Source organism: Austrofundulus limnaeus, unplaced genomic scaffold (assembly GCF_001266775.1).
Source record: "Austrofundulus limnaeus strain Quisiro unplaced genomic scaffold, Austrofundulus_limnaeus-1.0 Scaffold1079, whole genome shotgun sequence".
Lineage (NCBI taxonomy): Eukaryota > Metazoa > Chordata > Actinopteri > Cyprinodontiformes > Rivulidae > Austrofundulus > Austrofundulus limnaeus.
In genome coordinates, this window is record NW_013953481.1 from 53,276 (window position 1) to 64,643 (window position 11,368).

The 11,368-nt window shown below is 38.9% G+C and overlaps 1 protein-coding gene across 4 annotated transcripts in view; it reads right to left on the reverse strand.

Annotated features, from left to right (window-relative positions):
* dcbld2 (discoidin, CUB and LCCL domain containing 2) overlaps positions 1 to 11,368 on the reverse strand; it is a 27,818-nt gene that overhangs the window by 10,790 nt on the left and 5,660 nt on the right. For all 4 annotated transcript variants that reach the window (XM_014030552.1, XM_014030551.1, XM_014030550.1 and 1 more), the window contains 6 exons: positions 9,236 to 9,373; positions 5,762 to 5,813; positions 5,610 to 5,682; positions 868 to 1,001; positions 733 to 773; positions 426 to 638 (listed from right to left, as the gene is read on the reverse strand). In XM_014030552.1, the coding sequence (XP_013886006.1) occupies positions 426 to 638; positions 733 to 773; positions 868 to 1,001; positions 5,610 to 5,682; positions 5,762 to 5,813; positions 9,236 to 9,373 (651 nt within the window). The remainder of the gene's footprint in view (positions 1 to 425; positions 639 to 732; positions 774 to 867; positions 1,002 to 5,609; positions 5,683 to 5,761; positions 5,814 to 9,235; positions 9,374 to 11,368) is intronic.

The following is an 11,368-nucleotide window of genomic DNA, read 5'->3' on the forward strand; positions in this document are numbered from 1 at the left end:
TATCTTCTAATCTCTTTTTCACTCTTTCTCAATGCATTTCACTTTTTTCTTCTTTTTCTCCAATTAAAAAAAATAAAAAAAATAAATAAATAAATAAAACATAATAATGGTGTGGAGAGGATGGCTAAAGGGGGAGAAGGGAGGCCATCTAAAAAAACAAAAAAAAAAAAAAGGTACCATCTGAAGCTTCATACTTATAAGATTTTCATATTAGTATTTTAAGCCTAATTTAAGCTTAATTTGTTGTGCTTTCATCATATTGGTAAGTAGTTCTTCATGTTACAGGATAAATAATTATTTTGTGTTTACTAGAAACTGTTCAAAATGACAAAGTCATATAGAAGGACTGTAGTTCACATTAACATTGGTTTTTTTAGTATAAAACATTTGAACAGAATAATTGTGGGATAGATCACACAATGTACCTGCGATCATCTTCTCCCTCTTCAGATCTACCTGCAGCCACTGCTGCTGGTCACTCTGTGAAGGTGCCCAGGGCAGCCCTGTCTTTTTCAGGCGAGCCCCTGATGGGCCCCACACATGCAGACCGGTGACGGTCCTCCAGTCCCACACAGACGAGGCGCTGAGCTGAGTGTCTGCAACACCACCAGACTCCAAGCCCAGCGTTCCGTAGCAGCCTGAAAAACACAAATCGACATCAGAAGTTTTGTTCCAGGAGAGTGAGTTTACGGTTGCTAGAGAAGCTTTTAACAGCTATTGATTTCAACTCACCATTTGTTTTGAAGGTGAAGAGGCTGTTTGACAAAGTTCCTCTGAGGAGAAACAAGAAAGAACAAAGAACTCAGATAAACATAGCAGATGGTGAGAGTGGAGCAGATTGTGTCCTGCAGCATCTGAATGTGTTACCCAGTGGAAGTGACATTGTTAGCCAGTGTGCCCTCATAGTGAGGAATGCCTTTGCTGCTAACCACACTGATCGTCCCCCCCTCAGAGTTGGACACCACACCTGCATGAACTGCTGCAGCGCACAGAGGAGAAGACTGCAGGAACAGGAGAGAAAAAAAGAAAACGAGAGATTGTGACTCTTGCTTTCACAGCTAAAAACAGTAAATTATACAGACTGACAGCCATTTGTTTGAGACAAGATATGCCTCCTGCTCCAAGTTCTACAGAAGCCTGACTTACACATTCATTTTAATCAGGTTCAATATACAGTCCAATTTTCGTATATATATTTTTTGTATTAGTATTCTCTTAGTATTCTTTCGCAAGGTAAATTCAATGTATGACACTTATTGGTAAGAAGGAAGATTTTTGTAAAAGCCATACATTCCTCCAGGTTACATCATCAACAAAACGGTTCCAATCTGACATGACAGCTGTAAAGGGAAACCTCATTCTGAAAAAGGGACCAAAATGTTTTGTTATTGTTGCAAGGAAGAAAGTTAAAACATATTTTGCCTACAGAGGAATGTATTGGTGTAAGTCAGGGCCTGATGACAGCTGATCCCTGGTTTCTGTTTAAATAACAAGAAGATTTCTAAGGAAATAGTACCAAAACCTTTAGAGTATTCTCCAGGAGTCAGGGATTACAGATTTTGACAAAACTCATTATAGCCAAGTAAAAAAAAAAAACATAATTGTTGAAAAGCTGATCTACTAGAATGATGTTATGCCTAAACCACATTTCAAAAAATTGTTTTTTGTTTAAATAAAATATCCTTATTATTTCAGAAGAAATAATGAGGGGAGACCTGTTTGTAGATGAGTGGCCATGGTAAGAATGCCTGGCAATAGAATACAGATAATTTAACAGGAAGAGGTCTTCTTGAATTCTGGGATACAAAAGTATGTTCAATTAATACAGCTGGGTAGAGATGTGAATTCTCTAAAATCGATTTGATTTTGATTCATAAAGTTCTGAATCGATTCAATTCAAATTCAATCTGTCCATAAGTAATGAAGATGTTGCAAAGTAGAAATTTACTTTACTTTTTCTCTTCAACATAAACAGGACAATTTGTAAATTGGACAGTTTAAACTTGAACTACAAACAAAACTCTCTCAAGACTCAAAGGTGTTTAAATTAGGAAGGAATTGCAAGTGAAAGTGTACTTAAGCTGCAACATTCCATCACTGTAAATGTCATTAAGACATTGTTTCTTAAAAGTTAAAAATCATAATAGTGGTAACAAAACAATTTCTTTAGAATGTCGTTTTTCACACAGTTATACATCCACGGTTTCAGTCAGATGTTTACGGTGCACCATAACATTATTTGGGTCAAACACCTTAATGAGCTATAGCCTTCGTTTTTCCACTACCGAGTACGGGTGAAAATGTTTGCAAACAAAAGCTGCCATGGCTTTGGTTATTTTTTATGTCCCATGGAAAAAAATCGAATTCCGTAGTTTCTTTTGTTGCCCCGGAAGACTTGTTGTCGGAAGCTAATGTTTAGGGATGTCCCGATACAACTTTTTCACTTCCGATACGATACCGATATTGCAACTTTGAGAATTGTCAAATACCAGTATTGACCCGTTACCATAACAGTACAAATCACACACTTTTACCTATTTTGTAATGTAAAATCTTAGAAAAGTCTTGATCAAGTCAAACAGTGAAAAAGAGTAGGTATGAGGAAAATTGACCCATTTATTTTTAACCAATGGATCACATACATTTTAAACTGAAGAACATTATACAATTTATTAAATAAAATAAATTACAATACCCTGAAAAAATAACATAATAAAAACAAAATGCACTTTTAAAGTGTAAAATAATTCAAAATAACTCCAGCTATTATTTTTTTACCATCTGTCAGCCTTGTTTTGCTTTATGGTGGGAATAACTGAAGGTGGGGACAAAACAAAACCCCACATTATTGTCTGTTCAAAGTTAAGAGTCCACAGCAACAATTTTACTGACTGTGCTCAAAACAACGTGATCATTGATAGATAGATAGATCTTTATTTGCCATTTGTGCATATACTAGCAGTTTACACACATTGAAATTCTTGTGTGGGCATCTCTCCTAGTCACAGTATAGATGACAGAACAGTAATGATCGAAAAAACATTATAAGGTCTAAGAAAACAGTATAAGAACAATAAAAAAGTAAAAAAGTAATAAAAATATAAAAATATATTTATGCATAAGCACACTAAAAAAAGAATAAAAAATTTAAAAGATAAATTTCAGCACAATAGATGGTGTGGCACAATAGCAGCACAARAGWACAATCAGTGTGTCAAATGTAGGACCTGTATGCAACTTAGCAGCATTTCACATTTCTTAGGGATGAATGAATAAATTCAGTGCACTTAATCTTCACTAAAACAAGTGTGTKAATAGATTAAACATCACTCTACAAACAAGAACAAAAATAAATAGTAAGAATCAGTCAGTTAATTATTGATACCTTCTACAGTCTGAGCATCATGTGGAGATTAGCCTTTCTCTCCTGCAGGGAGCAGTTTTMATCACTGCTCTSTCGTCATGTCGTGCTCGTATTCCAAAACAAAATCTGCGCTCTTCCTTTCTTCTGTCCATCAACAGCTAATCCACGGGCAACATTCTGCTGACGTCAAAACCATAAAAAGCGTCCTGTCCTCGCTTCTGCCCGCTAGAACCACCGGAGTGAGAGGAGGTTCTGCTCGGTTGGAATCCTGGAGACACTTTTGGACTGAGGCTGAACCGAGCCGAACCGCAAAGCTGCTGCCAGGGTGGAGAGTAGTTGTCGCTCCAGTTTAAAATGTTCACGGTTCTGTGCCCCCACGGAAAACTTGTGCATGACAACTTTGCACTTCGCTTCAACTCTGTTTCTGATGAAAATAGAAAGTTCTGCCGACGTTCTTGCTAACTTGTAAGCGCAGCATGTTGTTGTGATCCTGTGAGTGCTGCATGCTGGATCCAAGCACTGCTGGATAGAAACATTGGAGCGAGCGGAGGCAGTGGACTGCTGGAACGGACTGCTAATATCGGAGCGCTTATATCGGATATTTTTTATGCAGGCCGATAAATCCGATACTCAATTTTTGGCTGATATCGGACCGATATCCAATATCAATATCGGATCGGGACACCCCTACTAATGTTAGCGCTTGTGCACTTCAACCAGCCGTAAATGTATGGCCAGCCAGGGAGACACAAAACATACAGTATAAACGTGCTTCTGCTTCATCACGCATGGGACTACTGAGGTTAACGTCATGCATCTCATGCCCAATGAATTGATATTATAATTTAAATGATCCATGATTGGTTTAATTGATTTGTTTTACCCAGCCCTAGTAATTATAGGATAAAACAACCATCAAACAATCATTAATCTTCAAAGGAGCACCAGCTCTAAAACAGAAAGTGAAAATGTGTTTGCCTTTTGTGGTAAAATGCACAAAAGTTTCAGATACTCATTAAAACACTATCAAGGGAATATCCTGTCAGAAGGAAGTGCTCTGAAATGGTACTGCAAATTCAATTTGTCACAAAGTGAGGAAGTGGTAGTCCTGTTTGTACAGTAGGATCAGTTCAACCTTCAGACTGAGACAGATAAAAGCTGATGAGTCAGGATGATGTCACCTCTGCATGGGATCTGCTGTTGTGAATGACTCATTGCCCACTGCATTCCTGTTCAAACCTGATGCCACATCAAAAACCTGACAAAAAAACCTAGTTCTTCCACACTCCTTACGAATCAGCAGCTGCTCGATCAGGGTGAAACTTTATTACGAGTAAAAAAGAGCCTCACTGGAATACGCCAGCTGAGAATACTGTGGGAAAAAACTGGTGAGCCACAGAGTGACAAGTGCACATTCAGCACACATGAACACCACAGTCGAAGCTGCCACAAGCAATCAACGCTTTCCTCGTAACTTCCCAAAAGTCTCACACCACATCCTGAAGGGGACTGTCACAAAACCGCTAACACAAATCACAACACCCTGAAAACCCTACTGCCACCCACCCACACATACAAGTACACACACAACTGGGATGTAAAAAAACAAAAAAAGGAGGGAAAAATATACGATTGAGATCTGGGTGGGGTCCGTTATACAAACTCAAATCAAAGTTCTAAAGGCTTGAACACACCCTCCAAGAAGGCAACATGAATGAATTTCATGCACAGAAACAAATAAAAATAATGAAAAACAGGTGTGCACACACAAAGCTTGTGTTTGATTAGCACCGATTCCTCTCGTCTCTGCAAAAAATAAAATTAAATGTAAAAAACAAACAAAATAAATAAATAAAACACTCATTGAACAGCTCTGCTCGGCACCCGCCCACAGCTGGACTGAATTACAAGCTGATTATTTTCAGCCAAACTATTATCCAGCCTCCCTTTCACCCAGTGACCCAGCCCCTCCTCTGTTCCTGTGGGGCGTTGTGCTCCCCGAAGCCCACACCGACACTCCTCCCAGTCCTCCTATCTGCCAGCACCTCCCACCCTCTGCAAAAACCCTCCAGCTCCAGATGAGGTCATCAGTGAGAGACTCGGCACCTGTGACCTTACACACAGCGGGGGAGCTCTGAGGTCATCATACCAGGACCAGGACAGGGAGCTGGGCCAGTTTCAGTCAAAGCAAATGTAAGTAAACATTAATGATTTGACCACAGGAGGGAAAAAGAGTATAACTCACCTCTCGATATCCATTGGGTATCGTTCCAGAAACCTCCTTTGCAGATGTCAAACACCCTGCAGGACAGTACTTACTGAGAAGAGAAGGACACAATGAACATACAAAAAGTCTGATCTCTGCACCAATATGAACACAAAGCGATGGCTGTTCACCTGAACTCTGCCTCGGGGAAGTCGGTTCCTTTGTCGAGGCAGGTGATTAAATCTGCAAGTAAAACAAACAAGCGTCAGAACTGGTTTATCTACATTATCCTGCACAACAACCCCTTTTATAGAAAACAACGGCTGCAACTCTTACAGACCATTCAGCCACACTAAAGACCAAACCTCAAACTGTTCCACAGCACTCAAAATAGGGCTAGGCGATATGGCAAAAAAAAAAAAAAAGATCACGATTAATTTTTTCATATCGTCCGAGCAAAATTAATTTCACAATATTTTTGTTAACATAAACAGTGACTGAAAAATTATTTAACAAATAAATAGCTACAGAAATAAAAATAATATTTGGCTGTTATTTCACTTTCACTAATATAACAAATAGCTGTGATTCAGTAGAACATTAAATTATTTTTGCAAGGTATTTAAATCATAGAATATCACATTAATAAAGTTATCCTTTTTGTAAAATTAAAGTTTTAGAATTGAATTTCACATTAAATATGCCATAAAGAAACATAAACCTACAAAAAGCAGCAATTTGTGCACACTTGGATAGGATCTAAGCTCATTACTTTTGTTATGGAAGGAACCCCCCCACCCCCACGGTTACAGTGCTTACGGACAACGCTGTTCTGTTTCATCCCTACTGACCGCCAGAGGCGGTGCTTAAAGCACTGAATGATCTACCATCTACTCGGCAGCCCTCCCACCCTCATAAAGGTCGGGGGGCTTGTAAATGACACCAGGGATCAGGCGGTGGGACACTTTACCCTGGTTCAACTCAATCATCGGGCTGCTCTCATCCCCAATGCATGGGTTGTGTCAACTATAGCCCAGGGTTATTCCATACAGTTCCACCACCGCCTTCCCATCCCTGGTCGGGTCAGAATGAGAGTCATTCACGATCAGGTGAAAGCTCTGGCACTGAGCACACAAACAGACTCTTTGCTGGCCAAGGGTGCCATAGTGCCGGTCAACCCCCTGCTGGATCCGGGGGCGGGGGGCTTTACTCAAAGTATTTTTTAGTACCGAAGAAGACTGGCGGCTTACGCCCAGTCTTAGACCTGAGGTGTCTGAATGCGTTTTTAAAGGCGATCCCTTTTCACATGTTGAGTGTCAAGGATGTACTTCAAGTGGTCTCTACAGGCGACTGGTTCACCTTGGTTGACTTGACAGACGCTTATTTCCATGTGCCGATTGCGCCCCGTCACTGGAGGTTTCTCCGTTTTGCATTTTAGGAGAGGCATTTTCAATTCAGGGTTCTCCCGTTCGGCCTCTCCCTGTCTCCCCATGTATTCACCCGGTTCATGGCTGCAGTCTTGCATCCTCTGCAGGCCAGGGGTTTGAAGATTCTGCCTTATCTGGAAGACTGGCTGATCTGTGCACTAACAAAAGATCAGGCCACGGCAGACACACTAAAGGTGCTCAGTCATATAGACCAATTGGGTTTTCACATGAACTGGGAGAAAAGCAGCCTTGTTCCATCTCACGAGGTCACTTTTCTCGGCATCGTGTTAAACTCCCTCACGATGATCACTTGCCCATCGCCACAGCATGTCACTTGCCCATCGCCACAGCAAGTCAGTGGGATTCTGCAAACACTACCCAACTTCCTGCCTGGTAACCCCCCCCCCCTGCTTACTTCCACCTGTTGGGCAGGCTATTGCTGCATCTACAGTGGTTCCCCTAGGTCTGTTGTCACTGCACCCCCTACAGATGTGGATAAACAGTCTGCGGCTGGATCCGACTTGTTTACCACACTGGCGCAGGAGGTTGCGGGTGTCCCCTCAATGCCTTCTGTCAGTGGCTCAATGGCGGGACGCAGCATTCATGACATAAGGGGTTCCACTAGGCTCTCTACTGTCTCACAGAGAGGTTGTGTATACCAGGGGTCACCAATACAGCCATAACCCCCAAGCAGCATTAGCTTCTGGCCGGGGACCCTTTTTGCAAACCCGAAAACAATGCTACAAAATATGTAAAGATCCAGTTTTACATTTTATAAATCACTTTTTATCATTGTTATATTTGTTTAGCATAGGATTTTTTAACGTTTTAAACACTATTATGATCCCACTGTAAAAAAAACGCTCTCTTAAATAACATTTGAATATATTTTTGTGAAAATGTTTTTCAAAATCCAATTGAAAAACAGATTAAATTTTATAATACTAATTTAAAACATTCATTAGATTTAAATATTAGGTTTTCACCTTTTTTTTTTCTTATCTCCCCCTCAAACTTTTTGAGGGCCCCTTAATGCCCACTGGCAAACTTAGTGGCACCCCACTTTGAAAAACACTGTGCACAGTCATTCCTACTGTTGAACTTGTACCCATGCCTTGTCATAATAAGTTATGCTTGATATTATTTATATTTTTCATGTGTATAAATAGGTCAGAATAAAGAATTTGTGTCAGTGTAGACTATGCTATTTCCCACCGGCAACAATTGTTGTGAAGTACAAAACCTACATTTTCACTAACACAATCAACATAAAATGAAAAAAAAAATCATAAATACTGTGTGTTAGGGTGGCCTACGGAATGAAATGCATGCACTTATTTTGCAGGGAAGAATTTGGGATTAAATGGGTTTTAATATCAACCATGTTAATATCTTTATCTGTTGTTTCTTTAAAATTATTATTATTTTTATTAAATTTATCTGTACCAGCATAATGTTAGTTTTAAGATCTGAGTAAACTATGTAGAGTCAAACTATTAACTAATAGAAATAAATAAAAGGTGATGGTTTATTTTTGTAAACTGTGATCAGATTTTCCATCTTCTTGAATAAGAAACAGCTGTACAATTCATTTTTATTTCTTCAGACAAAACAAATAGTCTATATTCAGTCAAAGTCAGTCATAGTTCAATTTAATTAGCCACAGCTAATATTAAAGTCCCCTGTATAAACAAAAACAAGTGGTTTGATTATGTAGTCGTGGACAAAAAAACAGTTTTTTATGCAGCCCCAAACATATTTACTTATTGTTTTAAATGCGGCAAAAGTGGCCACATTTGATGCAAAAGGCATCAAATGTTGTGGTTGTTGTTTATGTCACAAACTGAACAGGGGGTGGACTGACATAAAAAAATCTGCTACTAAGAATTTATGCCTCTGTAAAACCACAAATTTTTCATGAAATAAACTGCATGTGATAACACACAAAGAGGAGAAATGAAGAAACCGTGACAAGCTGCCAAATTTTACACAAACCCATATGTTAAATATCAGCGAGTCCTTCCAGGACAATATAATTACTTCAGACCCATAAAACAAAACAAAAGCAGAGGTACAGAGAGAAAACAGCTGTGACTAACACAATCACACGCAATCATGGAGGCAAGTCTTCCCCTCAGGTCCAAAACAGAAAATGTAACTCAGGTCCCTTAAAGGAAACAAATGCTGCTGCAGGCTGGGGCCGACAAACAGATCATCTGCAGAAAAAGGACTGCGTACCTGAATGCTCAGTGGTGGAGTAGGACATGTAGAATCCTTGTCCATTGTGGTGCACCCCACTCATGAACTGGACTGTGACCTGGTTTCCAGAGGACTCGATTTGTTCATTGACTTTTAGATCCAAACTGCAGTATTTCACTGTTGGCCACACATGAAAAAAATAAAATAAAATCTGATTAGACACAAAAACTTTTATATTTGCTTTAGAGAAGTTACTTGACAAACTAGATTTGGGGAAAATTAAAACCTCACTACCCACTTTATGCAAGCCTAATACTACATTGTGTTTGAACATGCACTGAAAACCAGAATGTGTCAACTTTCACCATTTTATGACATGCAGTAACATTTGTTCTGAACCTCTTGCTAATAAACTTGAATTGGTTCATTTACTGAGAGAAAATGGTAAACAATGTTTTTTAAACTAGAACTGCAAGCAGTTATTACATCAATCCAAGCCCCCCATGAATTTTGACCCTGGCGCTGCATGTCACCCCCAACCCTGCAAACTGTAGACTTGTACCATGACGAGGCTAATTTGAGCTCTCAACTACTTTATGTATGAGGGCTCCAAGGTTAGTGTATAAGGGGCCAAAGCTCCCCAAAATCTTACTGATTTCCTTTATACTCTGATAAATTTGGTGTACCAGTGAAAATAATATTGTCATTTTTAAGTACCGTATTTATTCATGTATAATATGATCATCGTTTTTTGAGCTTCAAAAGCATAAAAAAATCTAATCAACGTGTTATGAGCCACCACTCCTTTCTGACAGAAACATTATTTAGGGAGACACACTTGTGTGGGCGTGTTCTGCTGCAGAGCTAAAGAGTGTTGCAGCCCTGGAGAATCCTGTGTCATAGCGCTCGTTTCATTGCATGGGCAGGTACAACAGCAACTCTCGAGGGTCAAAAATGTGAAAGGTAATAAATCCAACAGAGATACAAGAAGCATACAGATTATTCAAAGTAAAAGTATACAGATTAGTCTTTATATAAAGTTTTTGTTTACAAAGTCAAAAAAAGAAGAACAGTAAGATTAAGTAAAAACGTTTTGATTTGCACTCCAAATCAGTAGGTGGCAATAATGCACACTTACAGTTGTTTACCAACCGCCACAAAACACCACAAGAAAAATGAAACCTTATCACAGGTAAATATTACGAGATAATTTGTTTTTTAATTCTCCACCTAGAAATAGTTATATTTACCATTTTAACCAACTGGATAAAAATGTGTGTCTCAGTAGACACATGTGGTATTGCAATTTACTAAATTTGATTATGATTCTTCTATCAAGAAAGTTTATGTTGACAAAACAGTTTCCCTGCATGGCTTTTAGTTTTTAACAACATTCACAAGTAAAATAACTGACTGCATCAAAAATAATGCTAATACCATGCTCATAAATAGTATTTAATACATATGTATATTTTTTCTTTTGTTATTGATATACCCACAGGTTATGTTGGATGTGTGAAGATGGGAGAGCTGCAGGGTATATTTTCAGAGGATCCCTGCCCTGGATTTTGTAGCCAATTCTGCCAGCTGCTGTATTAACTGACACTCAGCTCCTATTGGGCCCATTTTAGCTGTAACTTCCCCTAGTATTTGCTCTTAATAGGGTTTTTTTGCTTGTGTGTGTTTGTGTGTGAATAAATAAACAAGATAAGAAATGCAATGCATTAATTTCATTTATCAAAAGGAAATTGTTACAAGTGCTTACCCTGTAGTCCTACTGTATGTGTGAGAATAAAAAAAATAAATAAGTAAAGTGACCAAGTTCTGTTTTTTAAAGGGACATTCTGCCTCGAAACAATTAAGGTAAACAATTAGAAGTTTAAATTTGAATTAAAAAATTCCCTTAAGTGGATAGAAAATCATAAAAAAATAAGTGTATAAACAATTTAAGAAGATGTTATTAACCAAGCATTCACATTGTAACCCTTAACTTGTAATTGGCTATAGCCAAAAGGGTAGGCTATAGCCTATATACACTCACCGGCCACTTTATTAGGTACACCTGTCCAACTGCTCGTTAACACTTAATTTCTAATCAGCCAATCACATGGCGGCAACTCAGACATGGTCAAGACAATCTCCTGCAGTTCAAACCGAGCATCAGTATGGGGA